Below are 23,983 nucleotides of genomic sequence, written 5' to 3' on the forward strand. Positions count from 1 at the left end.
TACATTGGGTAGTTATTTCCCCTCTCTCTGAAGAGGGGTGGCGTAGTCAGCTTGTTATTTATTTACCACTATACGATTTGGTACTTGTGAACCGTTTACCACTCACCACAACGCTACATAGAACACTAGTACTGTGTCATAACCAATTCCTGATTCTTCCTACCCCATGTTTTCCTCTGGTCTTTCTAAAAATCCTGAAGACTGTTCAATTGCTCTACAACAACTCTCTCAACATGTTCACAACAATCTTGTCCTGTACATCATAAATTTGTAAGACAGTTATTGATGATATAGTCTGTCAATATATTCTAATAAAAAGTAAGAAGAATAGGATGGCATTAATCCTATATTTTGATTTGGATTTGCTCAAGACATCTGTTGGACTATGTCCTTAATGTATGATGTGTTGATGTGATAGATAATGTTAATGTAAAAGCTTGGAAGTTTTAGATTCTAAATAACTTAAATTTAGAAAATTGACATGTTCAAACACATATTTCATGAGTAACCGATGACTTTGTTCATTGTAAAGAATTCACAAAGCATGAACAAGAGAAGATATAAGACATTTTAGTCTGTCTGCAAAAATTAGAAGTTCAAAGGCATGTGTAGTCTTTAAACTGGTTGGACCTTACTGTATGCTTCAGGATGCAGTATGAACTTTCATTTAAAAGAGAGAAAGGGTTGACTCTTCTAGTCCCCAGTATGTCTTTAGCAAGGGGCTTTTTTATGGGGGGCAAGTGTGGCAGACTTAACAAAATTACAAATTATTCACATTTCTCTTAAAGTCCAAGTAAAGTCAAAATTAAGTATGTGTTCTGAGTTTGTCACACCACAGAAAAAATGTGTTATTAGCCAACCAGCCAAATTTGAATGATAAAAAAAGCCGCCAAATAAAATAAGCTATCAAAATCTTGTCTCTTGTCTCAAATGAGCAGTATTCTCTGCTCTCAACTGCTGGGGGCGTGTTCACTGGCTGCGCTGAAACCACGCCCACTCGCCTGACGGGAGGATGAAGGCCGAGGCGGGAGATAGTCGGTTCGGCCCCATTCCCTAGTAACAGCGGATTATCAGTGAATCCCAGTTGTCTCCGACGAAAGTTTATAAAACTATCCTGTGTAAAATGATCACTACAGAGGCGGGTGTTGGTGGTGATCCTCAGCTCTCCATCAAGGTGGCTCTTCACAAAATTAATCCACCTCTTCTTGATATGATCGTTTTTCGGAAATTTAAATAAGGACACGATCTGTTTTGTAATTGATGGCATCCAGGTAATACGCATTTACATGACGAAGGCATAACTAGCAAGCAAACTCTAGGCTGTAGTAACTAATAGTACAGAAAGTAACTCGCGATTGAGCGGCGAACTGATGCGAATGTGCTCTAACTATATTGTTAGGGGAGGGGCCAGCCTCAGTGGCTCCAGTGCGTCATTGACAGTAGGGGTGGGCCAGGAGCTCAGTGGCTCCAGTGAGTCATCGACAGTAGGGGCGGGCCAGGAGCTCAGTGGCTCCAGTGCATCATCGAGCCACCGTTTTAGCCCCGCCCAAAAAATCCTAAACACAGTGTGTAACCCTGTATAATTTAACAAATTAATTATAAAGGGGAATTAATGAATTCGAGTTGTTAAAATAATAAACTAGCCAGAATTAGTAAAAAAGTGTAAGAAAAATATAAAATCAAAAAGAAATGTCAGTGTGATGATTGACATCTTATTGATTTGTCCAATTACGTGAGGTTTATGTTGAAGTCCCGCTCCACCACGTTAGTTGAGGTATGGGGGAATCCATTTTCTTTTCTCTGTGTGACTGTGAGACGAGCAGCAGCGTAACTTTGTGTAAAAGTTAAGATCGTCAGAGAGGACTGAATAAGAGACATTTATATGATATATTTTCCTTGGATTTGGTGAGTACACATTTTGAAATGTGTAAACTTTCATAAATGTGATCGTGTACTGATGTGTTAATTTGACAGAGAGTGAATGTATTACTTTGTCAGTATGAAATGCTGATAAGATCTGATGTTTAATGAGCAAAAAGTGATGTAATGGTTAATGTGTATATGAGTTCATAATGTTCATATTTCATTGTTGATCATATTGAACGAGTGATTTTGAACGAAGTTGTTATCTAGGCTGTCGAATGTTATCTAGGCTGTCGAATTACGATGGATATGTAGCTGTTATATGTTAAACAGGATAAAAAGTGCTACTATTCACTGTTGTTAAACTGAAAGCTGTGAATAATGTGTGCTGTGAACTAAATGCTGCCTGTTGCACATGCAGGTCAGGTCTTTATCCTACGCTGGAACTGAGTTCATTTCAGCGTTACGATCTAAGATGGCGAGCCTTCCCAGCGAGATGAACTTTGATTGATGCTAGATTTGAGTTAATCCAACACCTGTGGAATTGGGTAGGAAAGTTCTGATTGTCTGCTAGTTTTTTTTTCCTAAACGGGACTGAGTTTTATTTTGGAAAGACTGCTCAGAGTGTTTTGTTTCCCTGTGCAAAAAGATCGTAAGTTATGAATATAACTATGGATCTGTGAGACCGAAGGATGACCGTCACTACGGTCTAATAAGATGATAACCTTCGTTCCGCCTTCTCTCTCGAGACCTTATGTAAACAAAGTCATGCCCATGACCCCAGAAGCTGAACGTCACGCACTATAAAAGGCGAGTTAACTTCCGGCTCGTTCTCTTACCTTGAACGCCCTAGTGTTCCGAGCGACAAGGATAGTGACGGTCATCCTTCGGTCTCACAGATCCATAGTTATATTCATAACTTACGATCTGTTTCGACCTCACTCTGACCGTCACTACGGTCTAATAGGATGACTCATGTCAACAGGGTCACGAGGAACTACAGACTGTGAACTATCCAAACCTCGCTGGGCTACCGACATCAAAACTGCAGTGCCGACAGGCACTGTGCTAGTTACGTCAACTCTGTAAAATTTTGAAAATGTACATGGTGTAGTAGACCATGATGCTGCAGCACAAATCTCCCCCACTGAAACTCCTTTTAGTACAGCCCAAGAAGTAGCTACACTTCTGGTTGAGTGGGCCCGTATTCCCATAGGAACTGGTAACCTACTTCCTTTATAAGCCTGGGAATGTGGGAAAGCCAACCAATGTGATAAACGTTGCTTAGAAAGTGGACACCTTAGTTTGGCCTTCCCATAGCAAACAAAAAGCTGAGAATGAGACTTCCTCAAGGTCTGAGTAAAATTAACATAAGTGCGTAATGCCCTTACTGGACAAAGGGTGAGCAAATTCTGCTGATCTCCCTGTGAAGGGGGTTGAAATTGAACTACCTCCAGAACTTGATTCCTGAACTGAGAATTAAGTACTTTTGGTAAAAAGGCAGGGTTGGGCCAGAGCGTCACCCCTGTGCCATCCGGCCTCCAACGTAAACAATCCTCACTAATAGATAGCGCACACAATTCTCCTACCCTTTTAGCAGAGCATATAGCCAAGAGAAAAGCTGTCTTGAGAGACCAAGCTTTAAAATCTGCATCTGCCATAGGCTCGTACGGGGGCTTAGTGAGAGAGTCTAGTACAAAAGGCAAATCCCAATTGGGTACCCGCAAATTGCGATTTGGACATAAGCGACCAGCTCCCTTCAGGAACTGACCTACCAAGGGATGTCGGCCTAATGGCTGGCCATCCACTCCCCGATGAGATGCTGAAATAGATGAAGCATAAACCCTGATTGTACTGGCAGCTTTGCCCTGATCCAGTTGAGCCTGCAGGAATCTAAGGACAAGTGGCACAGAGCAGGTTATTGGATCAACATTCAAGCCTAAACACCATTCTGAAAAAATTCTCCACTTTATGGAGTAATTAGCCCGAGTAGATGGAGCTCTGGCGTTATTCAGCGTTTCGCGAACCGTTTCATCTAGCTGTTGAGGGACGGACTCTGCAGAGGCCATACCCACAAACGTAGTGCCATCGGGTTTGGATGCCAAATCTGCCCGTCTATTTGGGATAGGAGATCTGCCCATGATGGAAGTTGCCACGGAGGACCCTGAACCAGCTGAACTAGGTCCGGGAACCATGGTCTTCCCGGCCAGCGTGGAGCAACTAGCAGAACTGTGGAATGACCCTCCCTGATCCTCTGGAGGACCTGGGAAATCAGAGGAAAGGGGGGAAAAGCATATAATAAGCCTCTCGGCAACTCTTGTGACAAAGCATCCAGGCCTAAACTGCCCTCTTGTACCGTGAGGGAGTACCATCCCAGGCAATGGGTCGTCTCCTTGGAAGCAAAGAGATCTACATGAGCTATCCCGCATCGGGTCCAAATTTGGGCTATTACCTCCGTGTGCAACCGCCACTCCCCTGGGAGAGGCCCTGTCCTGGACAAAATGTCGGCTGCTCTGTTTGTCACACCCGGGATGTGGATTGCTCTCAGTGAGGACAGCCGTGGCCATGTCCATGTCAGCAGGTTCGTTGCCACCTGTAGACAGCGTAGGGATTTCGTCCCTCCTTGGTGATTTATGTGGTAAACTGCTGAGGTACTGTCCGTTCTCACTAGCACATGCTTGTGGTGAAAAAATGGTATCAGACCCTTGAGAGCGAGATGAACAGCCCTCAGTTCGAGCACATTTATGTGTTCTGATGACCAAGGGGGATCCCATTTTCCCCTTACTGATCTGCCTTCCCAAACGGCTCCCCAGCCTGTCAGTGATGCGTCTGTTGTTATCACTGATCTTCTGTGAGGAAGATTGCCCAGTGGAGTTCCCCTGCGGAGAAAGTCCTTGTCCCTCCAATGGAGTAAGGCCCGCATGCAGGCCTTTGTCACCAACAGCCTCGTTCTTCTGTCTTTTTTTGGATGAAGACGAAACGAATTGAACCACCTCTGTATCGGCCGTGTCCTCAGCAGGCCTAAGGGAATCACCATTGATACTGCCGCCATCAGTCCTACCAGCTTCTGAACCCTGTGGGCTGTCACAAGTTTCCCCTTCTGGAAGTGACCCAACGCCTTCTCCAGGCTGTCTATTCTCTGGGGAGTGAGACATGCTTCCATTGTTATGGAGTTGAAATACAGCCCCAGGAATTTCACCTGCTGTTGAGGCTGGAGACTGCTCTTCTTCCAGTTCACCGTGAACCCCAGGGACTGAATGTGAGCTAGTACCTCCTCTGTGTTCCATCGAAACTGTAGCCGATACCCGTGAGTTATTGTGGATAAAACCCACTGGTCTGAGATCACTCTCTCCCAACTGGCCCGTGAAAGTTGAGAGGAACAGTCGACGGCCAGCCCCTGACCCCTATGCAGGTCCGCCATCATGTCCTGTACCCTTTCGTGAACCTTTCTGTTGGGCTCCCCCACGGGACTGAAATCTCGTCTGGGGATAAGTGGCAGGATTTTGTCTTTGGGCACGAAAGCTCTGCCCTTGAACACTAACAAGATTGCCACTCATGTGTCTAGACCAGGCAGGTTGCTGCGGCCTTTGTGTTTCTCGAGCCCTTGGTCTGAAGACTGGAGCTGGTTTATTACAGGCCCGCTGAACAGCTTCTCTTGTTGCAATGGAGCGCTCCGCCTTATCCAGCACCTCCTGAGAATTTGAATTAAAAACGTGACCGGGAATTACTGGCAAATTCATTAGTTCACTTCGTATGGTCTCTGGCAAAGAGGTTTGTGCCAGCCATATCTGTCTACGACATAAAACAGCCGAAGACATAGCGTCCCCCACATCACGTGTCAATTGTGAGTGGGCTGCCAGAGCCGAATCAACAAGGTTCCTAGAATCCTGGTCATCCGCACTTACTGTTTTTCATAAGGCTGCTAAGAGGATAGCTAAAGCATTACCTGTACGAGCTGCACGTGCAGTGGCATTAAGCTAAGACTCCTACGTAAAAGTTTTTAAGCTAAATTAAGAGTTTTCTGAGAGGATTCTTAGAATCTCTATGAATACGGGCCCTGATGTTTAATGAGCAAAGAGTGATGTAATGGTTAATGTGTATATGAGTTCATAATGTTCATATTTCATTGTTGATCATATTGAACGAGTGATTTTGAACGAAGTTGCATAATGTTATCTAGGCTGTCGAATTACGATGGATATGTAGCTGTTATATGTTAAACAGGATACAAAGTGCTACTATTCACTGTTGTTAAACTGAAAGCTGTGAATTTAATGTGTGCTGTGAACTAAATGCTGCCTGTTGCACATGCAGGTCAGGGCCCGTATTCATAAAGAATCTTAGTGCAAAGAGTAGCTCCTAGTGACAAAATTCTAAGAAAATTCTTAGAAATGTGGGCGTTTACTCTTAAAATTAAAGAAAAAATCCTAGTAAAGAAAAAAGTAATTCAGAAAGTATCTTAACCCTTAAAAGAGGTCTTAAGGTCAAAATTGTTAGGAGTACGGACGAGGACTTTTAAGAGGCTTAAGAGTTTCTTTAGCAGAGGAGAAAATGGCAGAAAGACGAAGAGGAAGGAGAAATGTGTTGCAGACAATAGATGACAGTGAGTTAATAAGACGCTATAGATGAGATCGTGCAGGGATCATGTTTGTGACTGATCTTATTAGAGACACACTAATATCTCAGACAGCGCAGGAATGCCATAATGCCAGAAATGAAAGTAATCACTACATTAAGATATTTGGCAAATGGGAAAATGCAATAAAGCAGCAGTGATTTGGGTCTGTCACAACCTTCTGTAAGCAGTGATCACACAAACACTTACAGCACTTTCAGAACCTCTTATTGTGTCGTATTTCATTTAGTTTCCACTGGACATTCCCACCTTGCAGGCTCAAAAAACTTCAGTTATGAATAGCAGGCTTCCCTGGTGCGCACAAGCAGGGGAATGAACCGTTAATCATTTGCGCTATAAGCTCCCACGTCCGCTTCTCGCTCCATGCTGTGACACCCGGCCCGAATTTTCCTTTAATGATGGCCTAGTGTTCAGGCTAACAGTAAACACGGTTCTTCTGACCAGTCGGGCTTTCTCGTCTTTCTTGTTTTTTATTCCATGTTTGCTATATTAAAACCAACATTTAAACCACCACTTAAATAGACAGCAATCAGTGTAATTGGAAAGAGTGGAACAATTTTTATCATTCTAAGCCAATCAAATACCTTAGGAAATTAACAGCATGGTAAAAAAAGGATTTATATATATAGTGTGTGTGTGTGTGTGTAAACTCTATACTTAAAATTGCTCTTTTTTTCCTTCTTGGACAACCAACCAATCACAGTCTTCAAAAGATTGTGTCATACATAGCAACGGGGTCAATCCCGCCTCCTAACTAAGATGAAAGTTTTTGTCTTTTCCTTACTCAGAGTTGCTCTCAGATCGTTCCCGAATCGCTCTTAAGCTAAGACTCCTACGTAAAAGTTTTTAAGCTAAATTAAGAGTTTTCTGAGAGGATTCTTAGAATCTTTATGAATACGGGCCCTGGTCTTTATCCTACGCTGGAACTGCGTTCATTTCAGCGTTACGATCTAATATGGCGAGCCTTCCCAGCGAGATGAACGTTGATTGATGGTAGATTTGAGTTAATCCAACACCTGTGGAATTGGGTAGGAAAGTTCTGATTGCCTGCTAGTTTATTTTTTCCTAAACGGGACTGAGTTTTATTTTGGAAAGACTGCTCAGAGTGTTTTGTTTCCCTGTGCAAAAAGATCTTCTCTGGAACTGTTGAATCATTTTTCCGCGATTCTAAGGAACTGTGGATTTTCTGAACTGAATCAACGAATCGAATCTTTTGAATCAAATTCTTCTAAACGAATTTGACCTCCACACTTTTTCCAACACAACCTTTTGAACTGAACAGTTCAAACGAGTCTTTTGAACTGATCTATGTGAATTGTTTTCCTTCTGAACTGTTTTTTTGCATTTTGTTTTATTTTTGAATGTGATTTAGTGAACTGACAATTTTACAAGTGTGAACATTTATCAATGTTTATGGGGTTGTATTTTATATTGAAAGTGTAGTATTCTAGGAATCTTTATTGCCTAAAGGGTGCACCCAACTGATTGAACAAACAAAAGAGTCAAGTGAAATTGTTTACTTATTGTGAATTGAAGTGAATCCCTTTAAAGGTGCCCTATGTAAAAATTGAGGTAAAATTATCCAAAAAATGAGCTACACGCATCAAAAGAATGAGAAGAAATAAGTGCAATGATGTCATTAAAAAATTGACAAGTTATAGTGCTGCCGAGATATAAACCTAAATTAGCATGCTAAATTACTAGCGCCGGCCCGACTGGTGTCGTAATACCAGTTTCGGCCATGGGAGGCGGTATGCGGACAACATACATAACCACCAGCCAAACTGCAGTACACGAATAACTCGCACGGCTTGTGGGCGTACTTGAACTTGAACCTGATGTCAATCGCGTCTATATGAGACCGGCCTTTATAATTTAGTGTTGAGATGTTGTTCATTGAGTCTCTAATCTCTAAAAATCTCCAAATGAACTGCGGCCTTACTATCGTGTCAATTGATTTGATTAATATGCGCGAGGGAGAGAGAGAGAGCAGGAGGACTGCGCTCGTGTTGTTTGAAGACGTGAGAGTGCGCGCGCGCGGCCGGGGCACTCTCTCTCTCTGCTCGTTATAAGCCCTGTCAAGCGCAGCAGTCATTATATTCTACATCACTCACCGATCAAAATAGGCTTTGGCGGGACAAAGCGGACGATTTGACGGTTTTAGAAGATTAACAAACCGAAACTAAAAAACAGACTAGAGTAGGCCAACTTTCTGGAGGTATACTGCCCCCATCTGGTATGGAATATGCGGAGTATGAATTTTATTTTTTGGCAGACATTCCACATGGCACCTTTAACTGTGGTTTTACATTGAACAAAAAGAACTGACGATTTGTTTTTGTTTGTTTTTCTTTCCTTTTGAATATCAACAATTACTCCAGTCATTCATTTAAATATAAAGATTTACTTTATTATTTAAACAGTGTTGTCTTTATTACACCTCCATAGTCGAACCTACTGGCCTATAGTTAATATTAGTAACAAGTGCAATAATATTTGACACGTGTGCTACAGGTGCAAAACTGTTTAACGGTCTACTGTACCTCCACAATTCAGTACTTCACAGTTCACAGTCTTTGTATTGTGTTTTAGCAATACATTTCTAACATTTAAATTGTGTTTAGATTTTTTTTTTTAGAATTGCCTTTACAGGGACTTTAAGCTTGATTTTTGTGGACTGCTCATGTAATAGTGGCATTAATTATTTTCAGAACACAATGTTTAGTGTTGTATAGATATTATTTTATTGAAACATTTGAACACTAGTACCAGGAGTCCATGATACGCCTCATGCTCATGAATCTCATGCCACCCATATTGCTGAAGCTCCTATACTCTCCAGGCCTGAAGTAGGACATCTTGCCTCTGTAGTGGGGCTGCTCATACATGAGCCAGTGGCCGTCCATCACATGACAGGACTGGCAGTGAGACATGCGGTAACGGTCCATGATGTTGTCACAGTCATCCATCATCTCGTACATCTGACCCATGAAGTTCTCCTTCTCGTAGATCCTCATTCTGTAGGATCCCCTGTGCTGTTGTGGAAGATAAGTCAGTTTAATTTAAGTTTATCAGCCAGAAAATAAATTTTATCACAAGATTTTTTTAGTCACAGCCAAAAAAAAAAAAGAAAAAAAAAAAAAGATATATTTAAGCTTTAATTTTGAGCTCACCATTGGGATCATACGGCAGGACCTGATGCAGTTGCTCATTCCAAACATAGACATGTAGTCAGCGTACTCGCCCCTTTTAAAGAAATACCCATTTCCCATGTAGTTGGGATGATCATACATCATCCAGCATCCACTCTCCACTCTGCAAGAGTGACAGCGGTTCATGTAGGAGGAGAAGTCACCACTGTCGCCCATACAGTCGTAAGAGCGACCCTGGAAGTTCCTGTCCTCAAAAAAGGTGACCTGAAAAAAAAAAATTTTTAGTGATTTAAAGTGAAATGTACCAAATAAAACGCTTAAGAAGTTAAAATATTTGTAAATGGCAGCTGGAACAAGGTTTACCTTCATGGTTGTGCTGGCTGATCCTCAGTAGTTCCACAAAGGAGAAGCTGAAGCTGATTCTGGTTGTTGACTGACTGCTGTCACCCGTACCTTTATACTAGACCAAGACTAAAGACTACACAGCACCTATTGTTAGTCAATTCCTGACTGTGCAAGTTGGAATAGAGGCCATTCTAGCTAAAGCTTGGTATGTAGATCTTAGTACTTTTAAAGTTTGTTTAAACATTTGTAGTACTCTGTATTGATAACATAATAACAGGTGCAATTAATGTGTTATTTCTCACCTAGATATTTCCCACTGTGTTATACTCGGGGGCAATAATTTAGCTAGTCAGGCCTTTATTACACAATTTATAGCCAAATATAGTGACCAATGGTGTAGTTTTATAAAATACAATACTTCTAATCAATAAAAAAAAAAAAAAAAAAAAACATTCTCACTGACTCTGCCATTGTGGGGGAACTTGCCTTTTTAGTAAGATTTCCTTATAGTGTGTATTTTTTTGTCTTGTTGAATATTATAGACTTTAAACTTTAAATATATGGCAATTCTTACTTTTTCACTTCCAAAAAAACCATACATTTTACAGTGTTTTACCGTAATGTTAAGTTTCCTGGCAAATCCATTATTATTATTATTATTATTTTACTGTATTTTGAAAAGTCATATACAGTGAGACTTTGCTAATTTCTGCCTTAAAGATGTTACTGAACAATCCTACCTTAACAACTTTGTCTGCCTATACCATTTATTTTTCTTTTAGCATTTACTCACTTCTAACGCAAGTCTAAAGAGGATCTGTGTGTTTGTATAATTTTCATGAAATTGTGTTTATAAAATGTTGTTGCCGAGTCATTCATATCAGTTACATAAGGTATTTATTTTAAGTAGATTCTAAGTTCATGCTTTGGATGAAACTTTGTGTTAAACCTTATTGCCAATGCCAACTAAATGTGGCTCTTAGTGACCGGCCGGCAGCCCTGACATGCACACCACCGTGAGGAGCTAAACCGCAGGACACAACAGGCAGGACAACAAATGGGAAGTATAAAAATCTCTTTATTTACTTTAAAACATCTCTTTAAAACCACTACTGAAGTCACTTCAGCGTTCTTCTTTAACAGGATTCGAATGGAGGAAGGAGTGTGTATATTTCACAGCTTTAGCTGGCTCTTCACTGAACTCAGGTAGAGAGAAGGGAGGTGAGTACACTTCACGACGCAGCTCTTCACATGACTCAGGCAGAGAGAAGGAAGGTGAGTACACTTCACGGCTTTAGCAGGCTCTTCACTGGACCCAGACAGAGAGAAGGGAGGCGAGTACACTTCGCAGCTTTAGCCGGCTCTTCACTGGACTCAGACAGAGAGAAGTGAGTATTTTCAACCACATCAACGGTCTTTCACAGCTTTTAGCGTCTTCTGCAACTGGATTCAAACAGAGACAGAAATGGGTATTTTCAACCACATCAACAGGCTTTCACAGATTTTAGCGTCTTCTGCAACTGGATTCAAACAGAGAGAGAGGTGAGTGTTTTCAACCACATCAACGGGCTTTTACAGCTTTTAGCATCTTCTGCAACTGGATTCAAACAGAGAGAGAGATGAGTGTTTTCAACCACATCAACGGGCTTTCACAGCTTTTAGCGTCTTCTGCAACTGGATTCAAACAAAGAGACGAGTATTTTGACTAGGACCACCAATGCTTCCGCAATTCACTCCCACACTCATGTTTCACTGCAACCCACACAAGTAATCACACGTGAATATACACTCACCGGCCACTTTATTAGGTACACCTGTCCAACTGCTCGTTAACACTTAATTTCTAAGCAGCCAATCACATGGCGGCAACTCAGTGCATTTAGGCATGTAGACATGGTCAAGACAATCTCCTGCAGTTCAAACCGAGCATCAGTATGGGGAAGAAAGGTGATTTGAGTGACTTTGAACGTGGCATGATTGTTGGTGCCAGAAGGGCTGGTCTGAGTATTTCAGAAACTGCTAATCCACTGGGATTTTCACGCACAACCATCTCTAGGGTTTACAGAGAATGGTCCGAAAAAGAAAAAACATCCAGTGAGCGGCAGTTCTGTGGGCGGAAATGCCTTGTTGATGCCAGAGGTCAGAGGAGAATGGCCAGACTGGTTCGAGCTGATAGAAGGGCAACAGTGACTGAAATAACCACTCGTTACAACCGAGATATGCAGCAAAGCATTTGTGAAGCCACAACACGCACAACCTTGAGGCGGATGGGCTACAACAGCAGAAGACTCCACCGGGTACCACTCATCTCCACTACAAATAGGAAAAAGAGGCTACAATTTGCAAGAGCTCACCAAAATTGAACAGTTGAAGACTGGAAAAATGTTGCCTGGTCTGATGAGTCTCGATTTCTGTTGAGACATTCAGATGTTAGAGTCAGAATTTGGCGTAAACAGAATGAGAACATGGAACCATCATGCCTTGTTACCACTGTGCATGCTGGTGGTGGTGGTGTAATGGTGTGGGGGATGTTTTCCTGGCACACTTTAGGCCCCTTAGTGCCAATTGGGCATCGTTTAAATGCCACGGCCTACCTGAGCATTGTTTCTGACCATGTCCATCCCTTTATGGCCACCATGTACCCATCCTCTGATGGCTACTTCCACCATGTCACAAAGCTCTAATCATTTCAAATTGGTTTCTTGAACATGACAATGAGTTCACTGTACTAAAATGGCCTCCACAGTCACCAGATCTCAACCCAATAGAGCATCTTTGGGATGTGGTGGAACGGGAGATTCGCATCATGGATGTGCAGCCGACAAATCTGCGGCAACTGTGTGATGCCATCATGTCAATATGGACCAAACTCCCTGAGGAATGCTTCCAGCACCTTGTTGAATCTATGCCACGAAGAATTGAGGCAGTTCTGAAGGCAAAAGGGGGTCCAACCCGTTACTAGCATGGGGTACCTAATAAAGTGGCCGGTGAGTGTATATATATATATATATATATATATAAAGCACTGCAAATCTCACAACTCACAGAGAAGGGGCAGGCATGAGGTCTCGTCCACCACTCGCTGATGTTAAGCTAGCTGGGAAACAGCTGTGAAGCACAATTCACTCAATGTAGTACAGGTCTTCCAGCGACCTTTCACTCACCATACTATTCTATACAATTCACAGGGACGTCAATTGTTCCATTTTCCGGCTAGAGTTCGACACTTATCTCTCCCAAGGTGCTGACTTCTTTTTAGCTTCTCCCTTTCTCCTCCAGCCCGTCTTTCTCCTTGCCCGAGTCCAAATCTATCTCTTCCTCTCCCACCCGAATAACTTGACGCGCACCCACTCCACTCCACTCCACTCGACGGCCGAGCCCCTCTTCCCTCGCGCTCCTCGCACTCCTCTCGTTTTTCCTCTCTCCTCTCCTTCTCCCTCAGGTTTGAATGTCATAGCTTTTTATGTTCCCCTCAATCAAGGCGCGCCCAATCGCTGTTCCGCTCACTCTCCTCCCGCACCTGTTCTCAATCTTTCATAATCATCTCCGTCATGGCCCGGTATACCCGGAACCGGAGTCTTCACGGGTCCCGCACCCAAAAAAACTCCCCATAGGAAACTCCGGCCAGAATTAAAAATTCTGCCGCAAAGGTTCCGCCTCCATAATCGTCACCCGTGACATCCCCCCCACACTGTTCGGTTCTAGTCCCTAAAACCGGTGTACTTCGGCCCATTCGCCATATCTTTCAGGGGGTCTTCCCCGTGTGTCCCGCTGGGAGCGTCAGGATGGAGATAGAGGGGCTGCTCTTCCTGCCTCTGCTGCAGGGCCTCTAGGAACCACAGCCCATCCCAGAACAAACTGCGTTTTCTGTTGATCACTCAGCCCCTGTAGGCCGGCCAGGTACTCGGTCTGTGTTTTCCAGTCCTGGAGACTCAGCTCCGATCCCGGTCCTCCATAACGCTGTGCCCAGGGGGCTCCCATAAACACCGGCATGACTTGCGGCCGTACTACTGGCACCTCGTCATCTGCCATAGTGAACCTGCGGCCGCTTCAACTCACGGTGGCAACTCTGCCGACTACGCCACTTTTGTCACAGGTTGGGGTGGGCTCTTAGTGACCGGCCGGCACCCCTGACATGCACGCCACCGTGGGGAGCTAAACCGCAGGACACAACAGGCAGGACAACAAATGGGAAGTATAAAAATCTCTTTATTTAATTTAAAACATCTCTTTAAAACCACTAATGAAGTCACTTCACCGTTCTTCTTCAACAGGATTCGAATGGAGGAAGGAGTGGGTATATTTCACAGCTTTAGCTGGCTCTTCACTGAACTCAGGTAGAGAGAAGGGAGGTGAGTACACTTCACGACTTTAGCGGCTCTTCACATGACTCAAGCAGAGAGAAAGAAGGTGAGTACACTTCATGGCTTTAGCAGGCACTTCACTGGACCCAGACAGAGAGAAGGGAGGTGAGTACACTTCGCAGCTTTAGCCGGCTCTTCACTGGACTCAGACAGAGAGAAGGGAGGTGAGTACACTTCGCAGCTTTAGCGGCTCTTCACAGGACTCAAGCAGAGAAAAGGAAGGTGAGTACACTTCACGACTTTAGCAGGCTCTTTACTGGACCCAGACAGAGAGAAGGGAGATGAGTACACTTCGCAGCTTTAGCCGGCTTTTCACTGGACGCGGGCAGAGAGAAGTGAGTATTTTCAACCACATCAACGGGCTTTCACAGCTTTTAGCGTCTTCTGTAACTGGATTCAAACAGAGAGAGAAATGGGTATTTTCAACCACATCAACGGGCTTTCACAGCTTTTAGAGTCTTCTGCAACTGGATTCAAACAGAGACAGAAATGGGTATTTTCAACCACATCAACAGGCTTTCACAGCTTTTAGCGTCTTCTGCAACTGGATTCAAACAGAGAGAGAAATGGGTATTTTCAACCACATCAACGGGCTTTCACAGCTTTTAGCGTCTTCTGTAACTGGATTCGGACAGAGAGAGAAATTAGTATTTTTCAACCACATCAACAGGCTTTCACAGCTTTTAGCGTCTTCTGCAACTGGATTCAAACAGAGAGAGAGGTGATTGTTTTCAACCACATCAACGGGCTTTCACAGCTTTTAGCGTCTTCTGCAACTGGATTCAAACAGAGAGAGAGATGAGTGTTTTCAACCACATCAACGGGCTTTCACAGCTTTTAGCGTCTTCTGCAACTGGATTCAAACAGAGAGACGAGTATTTTGACTAGGACCACCAATGCTTCCGCAATTCACTCCCACACTCGTGTTTCACTGCAACCCACACAAGTAATCACACGTGAATATATATATATATATAAAGCACTGCAAATCTTTCAACTCACAGAGAAGGCGCAGGCATGAGGTCTCGTCCACCACTCGCTGATGTTAAGCTAGCTGGGAAACAGCTGTGAAGCACAATTCACTCAATGTAGTACAGGTCCTCCAGCGAACTTTCACTCACCATACTATTCCATACAATTCACAGGGACGTCAATTGTTCCATAATCCGGCTGGAGTTCGACACTTATCTCTCCCAAGGTGCTGACTTTTTAGCTTCTCCCTTTCTCCTCCAGCCCATCTTTCTTCTTGCCAGAGTCCAAATCTCTCTCTTCCTCTCCCACCCGAATAACTCGACGCGCACCCACTCCACTCCACTCCACTCGACGGCCGAGCCCCTCTTCCCTCGCGCTCCTCTCGTTTTTCCTCTCTCCTCTCCTTTTCCCTCTGGTTTGAATGTCATACCTTTTTATGTTCCCCTCAATCAAGGCACGCCCCAATCGCTGTTCCGCTCACTCTCCTCCCGCACCTGTTCTCAATCTTTCATAATCATCTCCGTCATGGCCTGGTATACCCGGAACCGGAGTCTTCACGGGTCCCACACCCAAAAAAACTCCCCATAGGAAACTCCGGCCAGAATTAAAAATTCCGCCGCAAAGGTTCCGCCTCCATAATCGTCTCCCGTGACATAAACATATTTCACATCAATAAGAACACTTACATTTGCTCTAATATAAATTACTGTTACTGACCTAACATTTCATTTATGTACTGATTCATTGTATGTATTATGTACTGATTCACTGGCCATTATATTGTCAGAAGTAGTAACTAGAGTTCACAGTGCCGTAGTGAATATGTTGTAGAAACGTTAGGACAAGTTCTGTTTTGCTTACACTATATTTCAGTTGTAATTGTTATGAAACAAGGCCTTTCTCTTTTAAGCTGACTGTCAGAAGCATTTCTTTAATGTTTATTTTCAGTATCTGTAGATTTAATCACATTACTGCAGCTAAACATGCTGTAATTGTAATTGTAATGGGGTAGAAGGTGTAGGACTACAAATTAGATGGACTACAGACCCCATGAGTCAAGACACTATAAAAGGAAATCAAACTATTTGGGCTTTTTCTTTGTGGTACCATGTGCCAAGCAGGAAAAGCTGTGTGGGGTTTTTCAAGGCTTTGTAATAGCAGATGAAAGACCAGTTGATTAATGAGCAGCATATAAATGAATTGTGAAGTGTCCTTATGGGAATTGTGTTGATTGGACCCTCAGAGAATTAAGCAAATATATTTAAAAATACAGATGATGCATGATTGCCGTTTACTTCATTGAAAGCATTTGTGGCTTAATGGGTGTCTGAAGAGATGACTTTAATGTTGAATTGGGTCTTTTGTGTTGAAGTGGCAAAGTGATTTAATTTGTGAGATGTTTTTTTTTTTCCTTTGTCTTGGACCTACACATGACAGTGGGGTTCCCATTTTCTTATATATGGTTTACTCTGTTAAGGTGGGGGAACAATTTGTAGTGGTTTGATTTGAGTTTGGAGTGAAATTGTGTTTGTTTTACTTGTGATTGTGTGCACTTATTTGCAGAGCAGTTGCCATTGGATATGATCGGGAACCCTGTTGTCTGTAACGGTTAAAATTTTGTCTTTGTTTGTTTTGTTTCTTTGCCATTTTTGATTACCCATTGTGCTACTTTTGAATGTTGTAGAATAAACCGTTATATTTACAAAGAAACACACTGTGGATGTTGCCCTCTTGCGAGATGATGGGGTTACACAATGTTAATAATTCCAGCCCTTATAAGAATATTTAAAGACCTACACAGAATCACGAAACTCATATTTTTATTAGTCTTTGCTGTCTATCCAACGCTATCTCACGACCAATTTGTACGAATTCATACGAGTGATTAAAAGGTGGCGAATTCGTACGACCTCACTCGTACGAATTTGTACGATTTGTCTAAACCCACGTGATGGGTAGGTTAAGGAGCGGGGTCAGGGGTAGGTCATTCATATGAATTCATACAAATTTGGTAACTCGTAAAATATGTACGAATTAGCAAAAATCTTATGAATTTGTATGATTGAGGTCGTATGAATTCGTACGAATTAGCCACCTCGTAAAATTTGTACGAATTGCCGTGAGATCGGCTTGGTCTATCAGTATTATGCTTTGTTTACATTTTGATAGCCTACAGGGAAATGTCTTTGAACTATATTGTAGGAGTAGTTATAATAACAAAAGTGTGTGTGTACTGGTTTTACCACATTTACATTGAGGACTAAATGTCTTCTTTAGCTTAGTATAAAAATTATTATGCATGTGGACAGTCTTCATCTTCTATGAAAGTCTTCATCTACCAATGTGTGTGTTCTTGTATACAAGGTTTGAGAACACAGATGTGTATAATGATGTGGGTTCCTGTGTGACATGAACAAACAATGAACAGCTGGATTTCTATTAACTAACATTAATAAAGATCAACACATACTGCAACAAATGTATTGCTCATTGTTAGTCCATGTTAGTTAATACATTAAATAATGTTTACAAATGAGACTTTATTGTAAAGTGTTACCATTTTCTGTGATGGGTATGGGTTAGGGGGTAGAAAATTTGATTAACTCACTATAAACACCATTACTTGAAAATATAACAATACAGAAAGTTTTCTGTGTAGGTTTAGGATTAGAATATTGAATATACAGTATGTACAGTATAAAAATCATTATGTCTATGGAATGTCCCCATAAAATATGAAAAACTTTTTTCTTTTTCTTGTGCAGTGCACAAGTGCACAGGATTTTGTCACACGTACATGTTTGTATGTCCTCAAATACACTGCATATACAGTATGAAGGCACAATCGTTGTACAATTGATGAACTATGAATTGAACTGACTTAAGCTCAATACTGGCTTGTTAGAGCTGCTTTACAGTTGAATTTGAATTTGTTATATTGTGCAGCTGCTTTGAAACAATCTGCATTGTATAAAGAGCTATAGAAATATGGGTGAAAGCTTGTATATTTAGTATATTTTTTTAAAATAAGTAGAAATGCAAGGGTGAAAATTGTATTTGTTTCTCAAAACATTGAGTTTTGATTTCTAAGTGATCAATGTATGTATAAGTGTTTTCACGCATGATTGTTGGGTGTATGTAATGATTGTAGCATTGAAATGGCAGTGTTTTTTAAATGAAACAAGAGCTGTTAGTTTTGAGTGAATTTGTCTAATGTCGAAAACTGTGTTTAGCATTTGCAAAAAAATGTGTTTTACAATTGCAAACCGAGTGTAAATCATATAATGTGCTTGTAGTTTTGCAGACTTGGTCTGAAGATTAGGTAAATGAGTGAATGGTTTCACTTAGCGGGCCTTAAGTACCACTTTTAGTGTGTACGCAATAAAAAAAAAAACTATACAACAATCATATTTTAAAGGTAAAGATTCCTTGATAGACTCATTCTCATAGATCTCATGTCAGTCATTTTCATATACCTGAAACTCTTGGACTGCCTTGTATACTGCCCTTGTGATGCCTAATAATTGTTAAAAAAAAGTATATAAGTAAATAGAAACAGGTTTGTTTTTTTGTCATATACTCATTTTCATGACACAATGTTTACTTTTGTATAGAAAGTATTTTATTGAAACATTAAATCTCTAGTAAAAGGAGTCCATGATACGCCTCATGCTCATGAATCTCATGCCACCCATATTGCTGAAGCTCCTGTACTCTCCAGGCCTGAAGTAGGACATCTTGCCTCTGTAGTGGGGCTGCTCATACATGAGCCAGTGGCCGTCCATCACATGACAGGACTGGCAGTGAGACATGCGGTAACGGTCCATGATGTTGTCACAGTCATCCATCATCTCGTGCATCTGACCCATGAAGTTCTCCCTCTCGTAGATCCTCATTCTGTAGGAGCCTTTGTACTGTAGTGGAAGAGAAGTTATTTTTATTTAATTTTTTGTTGGTGCCAATTCGAGATAAATGTAACCAAATCCATGACAAGATTAGAAATAAATTAAAACCAACACCATGTTTCTGAATAATCCAATCATTAACTCTAAATTGAACATTCCAATTGTCCAAAGTGAATTTATTTAATCCAAACACATACAAATTTTCATGGAACTCACCATGGGGATCATACGGCAGGATCTGATGCAGTTGCTCATTCCAAACATAGACATGTAATCAGCGTACTCGCCCCTTTTAAAGAAATACTGATTTCCCATGTAGTTGGGATGATCATACATCATCCAGCACCCGCTCTCCACTCTGCAAGAGTGACAGCGGTTCATGTGGGAGGAGAAGTCACCACTGTCGCCCATACACTCATAAGAGCGACCCTGGAAGTTTCTGTCCTCGTAGAATATGACCTGAAAATTTCAAGTTATTCTTTTAGTGGTTTATAGCTGTATCTGTGAAATTAAAGTAATGTGAATTACATTAAATTTAAATTGTTGCTGGAATTAACTTAAATTACCTTGCCCATCATGGTTGCGCTGTCTGATCCTCAGTAGTTCCACAAATGAGAAGCTGAAGCTGATTCTGGTTGTTGACTGACTGCTGTCCCCCGTGCTTTTATACTAGACCAAGGCTAAAGAGTACACCCTGTCTATTGTCTGTCAATTCCTGACTGTGCAAGTTCAAATAGACTCTATTATAACTAAAGCTTATTATGTAGATCTTAAAACTCACATTTGTCAGGATTCTAGCATTTCTCTCTTCTTTTTTTTTATAAAAGAATTTGAAACTCGTATTAGGCTAATGTTTTCATGTTCTACAGCGAAATCAAAAGTAGTATAATAATTAGTCAAATATCTAGCGACATTTTTGTTTTACCAAATATTGATTTTTATTCTTCTGTATGGTTTTGCATTCAGTGAAGTCAAGCTCTTCCTTTTTGTTAAAATTTTATTGTGAGCACATTAAAAAATGTATAAAATATATTTTAGCTACATTTAAAATAATTTCTAATTACTGCAACTCCACTCAGGTCACAAGGTGAACAATTTTGTTATTTCATTTGTTTTATACCGCAGAGAATTATTTTTTTTTTTATTACCAATTTGAAATTGTTTTGGTTGATAGTTGATAGCTTTGTCTCAATGGGAGAAACTACAAATTTGGTTTTCACATAGTAGTGTGCCAGATTTTAATGAAGAAACTTTTTTTATCAGTATTTTATTTCTTGTTTTTTAAGTTTCCATTCATTTTCATGGTATGGAAAACAGCAACCAGGAGACTCTGCACAAAACTTCCTTCTGTGTGCCATAAAATAAATAAAAATATGTTATTTTGGAACAACATGAGCTTGAGTAAATAATGACAGAATTATATATTCTTTTATCTGTATAGGTTGCACAATTTACTCAGGCAACTTGCATATTTGGACTGTGATTTGATAGCAGGGAGAGAGTAAAGAGAGCATAAGCGGGAAATGTTGGACCTACAGTTTATTGACATTCAATAAGTGTAAATTAAATGAAGGATGTTTCTGTGTGCCCAATGAGAAAATGAAATATCTGGTGTTGCATAAAAATAGCAAATAAACATAAATCATGTAAGCCAACTGACTACATTATTTAAAAATGTACTTGTGACATGATTTACAAATAAAATTGGCACTACAGTCTCTCTTCTCTCTGCGGTAATGTGAGATAATAAATGTCATGTTCAAGGTTGCAATGCCTCGTTGGTTTTAAAATATATTTTTTAAAAGACATTCCTGATCACTGGCCGTGGATTTAATGTTGCACAGCCAATATAGTGATTTTAAAACTGGCTGATATTTTACAATTTTAATATTTGAGAGTCTTTGAAGAATTATGCTATAAAATGTTGCTGGCTATCTAGTGGTCGACCAATACATCGCCAAGCCATATCAGCCGATATTTGGAGATTTTTAATTATCGCATCGGTCGATACGTTTTTCTGTTTGGTCAATTTGTCTGAAGCAGGGTTTTATTTTGAAAGTGGTAATAACGCCAGCGCTTTGGTGAATCCAGCTATTAGCCTGCATATTTGATGCACACATGATCAGTCGGTGCAAATTGGATGCAGGTAGGAGAGTTCAGCTGTCACTGGATATGCACAATCGACAAACTTTAAATCTTTGAATTCAAACTTTGCTGCAATATATCCAGTTGGCCACTATGTCGTAGGCTATGTGTGTCATATTCACTGTGTGCTGTATGTAAAATTAGTACTACCTTGTCTTTTGGAAGAAAAAAAATGATTCCCAGTGTGCACAGACTAACCAGATAACTGACTGCACTAATAAATCGAATTTTTTTTGTCATCAATCGCGATTAATCACACCTAACATTAAAGTTTTTTTATATATATATTTTATTGTAATACTTTCACATTGAATCTCCAAAATAATGTAGAAACAACATAAAGACAGTATTTTTTAAATATTTGTTTAATGGTGTCTTTTTAGTAAGCACTATGAATGAAGGCCTGTATCACTGATACCAATACTGCACTGATGTCTCTAGATTTTTCCCCCCCCACCATTTTAGCCATTAATTATAGCCATTCAACATTACAGTATAATTGAACGTTCTCATTTTTAACTTAAAAGGCTTTAAAAAATATAACAACTTTTAATTTAAGGGATCTTAAAACAATCTGCACATAAACCCATTGTAATAAATGCCACATTTAGCTGTGTTTGTAATATAATTAGGGCTTAACACTAAAGTTTTTTCTACTGGCCCAGTTAATAAAAAATAAACAATAAAGTAAAAAATAACTTTATAAAGTTATTGTCTTAATTGTTTTTGACCCATGTAACCTTATAAACAGTGGTATCCTGAGGGCTTGTTTTTTAGGTGTTTGTCCAAAGAGAGCCACTTCACAGGCCAGTGCAGATTTGACTTCCTTTTTTTGTGCTTATTGTGCTTGAATGGTTTAATAGCGCATGAATGAATAATAGCATGATCATATATAATGTAGCACAGCCGAAGGATGACAGAAAAAATGGATGCTGCGTTAATTGCTTTAAATTAATTTGGTTAAAATTATTCATTTTAAAATGTTTCATTATCAAATTAATTTATATTTATTAAATATTAGGTAAAATAAATATACTTTTAATTTCAGCAGTTGTTATCTTTAAATAATGTTATATCATATACTGTATATCAGCTTTACGTCGGCCATCGGCCACCCTGAACATATCTGCATCGACCATCAAAAAAAAAAATATCGGTTCACCACTATGGATATCATCTTAAACAGGTCTTTAATAATCAGTGATAATCAATAATTTCATGCTTTTACTGTGCATTTATGAGTGTGATTCGCTCAGGTCTATTTTTTGTAGAATGGAAGTGGAATTCATTTTCAAAGCACAATGTTTAGTGACAAATTATTTTATTGAAACACTAATACATGGAATCCATGATACGCCTCATGCTCATGAATCTCATGCCACCCATATTGCTGAAGCTCCTGTACTCTCCAGGCCTGAAGTAGGACATCTTGCCTCTGTAGTGGGGCTGCTCATACATGAGCCAGTGGCCGTCCATCACATGACAGGACTGGCAGTGAGACATGCGGTAACGGTCCATGATGTTGTCACAGTCATCCATCATCTCATGCATCTGACCCATGAAGTTATCCCTCTCGTAGATCCTCATTCTGTAGGAACCCCTGTGCTGTAGTGGAAGAGAAGTCAGTTTAATTTAAGTTTATTATTTAAATAAAAACATAGATATATAAGCTTTAATTGAGCTCACCATGGGGATCATACGGCAGGATCTGATGCAATTGCTCATTCCAAACATAGACATGTAATCAGCGTACTCGCCCTTCCTGAAGAAATACTGATTCCCCATGTAGTTGGGATGATCATACATCATCCAGCATCCACTCTCTACTCTGCAAGAGTGACAGCGGTTCAGGTAGGAGGAGAAGTCACCACAGTCGCTCATGCACTCATAAGAGCGACCCTGGAAGTTCTTTTCCTCGTAGAAAGTGACCTGAAAAATCAGCGTTATTGTTTTAGTGGTTTAAAGTGAAATATACCAAATCAAATAATTTGACTTAAATTGTAATTTGACAATCTTTGCAGGAATGAAGTTTACCTTGCCCATCATGATTGCGCTGGCTGATCCTCAGTAGTTCCACAAAGAAGAAGCTGAATCTGATTCTGCTGTCACCCATGCCTTTATACTAGACCAAGTCAAAGACTACACAGCACCTATTGTTATTCAGTTCCTGACTGTGCAAGTTGGCATAGAGGCCATCATAGGACCAACATACATGCTTTTGTAATTTTCCTGTCAATTGTTCTTCAGAATACCTCTGACTGTGCGTCTGTGTGAATAATTTACTAGAATTTTTCTGTGTATGGCAAAATGTCAAAAGTTTATTAAGCTTTTAACATCTTTTTGGCAGTAAGAATTTAATCTGATTAGCACATATGTGTGTATGCAAGGTTCACTTGTGAAATAAAACCAAAAGGCAAAATCACATAACTATTATCTTTTTCCACTCGGCACTCCTCTTGTACTCTGATTTAGAGCACAGAACAGACAAGCGGAGTGATACAAATGCATACACTTCCTGTATAAACTGTAAAATGACTGTATAAAAATAAGTTTAAGTGCTGCAAGTTTGAGTTAAATATTTGTGCTGTTATTACAAAAGAG

At 40.6% G+C, this 23,983-nt stretch overlaps 2 protein-coding genes across 3 annotated transcripts; both read right to left on the reverse strand.

Moving 5' to 3' along the window:
• Positions 1-9,219: 9,219 nt before the first annotated feature.
• On the reverse strand, positions 9,220-19,854 carry LOC130085876 (gamma-crystallin M2-like). 2 transcript variants are annotated; one of them, XM_056251861.1, is made up of 3 exons: positions 19,804-19,854; positions 9,673-9,915; positions 9,220-9,534 (listed from the first exon to the last, which is right to left on the reverse strand). In XM_056251861.1, the coding sequence occupies exons 1-3, from the start codon at positions 19,813-19,815 to the stop codon at positions 9,262-9,264; spliced, it is 528 nt and encodes a 175-aa protein (XP_056107836.1). In that variant the 5' UTR covers positions 19,816-19,854; the 3' UTR covers positions 9,220-9,261. The 2 variants fall into 2 exon arrangements, with proteins under 2 accessions (XP_056107836.1, XP_056107837.1); XM_056251862.1 differs by lacking the exon at positions 19,804-19,854 and adding an exon at positions 10,015-10,094.
• Positions 19,855-22,686: 2,832 nt separating this feature from the next.
• Positions 22,687-23,497, reverse strand: LOC130085882 (gamma-crystallin M2-like). The gene is made up of 3 exons (XM_056251867.1): positions 23,417-23,497; positions 23,069-23,311; positions 22,687-22,987 (listed from the first exon to the last, which is right to left on the reverse strand). The coding sequence occupies exons 1-3, from the start codon at positions 23,426-23,428 to the stop codon at positions 22,715-22,717; spliced, it is 528 nt and encodes a 175-aa protein (XP_056107842.1). The 5' UTR covers positions 23,429-23,497; the 3' UTR covers positions 22,687-22,714.
• Between the last annotated feature and the right edge of the window lie 486 nt (positions 23,498-23,983).

This window comes from Rhinichthys klamathensis, unplaced genomic scaffold (genome assembly GCF_029890125.1).
Source record: "Rhinichthys klamathensis goyatoka isolate OS25496 unplaced genomic scaffold, OSU_Roscu_1.1 h1tg000090l_1, whole genome shotgun sequence".
Lineage (NCBI taxonomy): Eukaryota > Metazoa > Chordata > Actinopteri > Cypriniformes > Leuciscidae > Rhinichthys > Rhinichthys klamathensis.

What these genes read in the sequence shown, in the direction of transcription:
- LOC130085876 (XM_056251861.1), bottom strand. An exon ending in CCTGCCGTATGATCCCAATG is followed by an intron (nt 9,535 to 9,672) that starts GTGAGCTCAAAA and finishes CTTCCACAACAG; the next exon opens with CACAGGGGATCCTACAGAAT.
- LOC130085882 (XM_056251867.1), bottom strand. An exon ending in CCTGCCGTATGATCCCCATG is followed by an intron (nt 22,988 to 23,068) that starts GTGAGCTCAATT and finishes CTTCCACTACAG; the next exon opens with CACAGGGGTTCCTACAGAAT.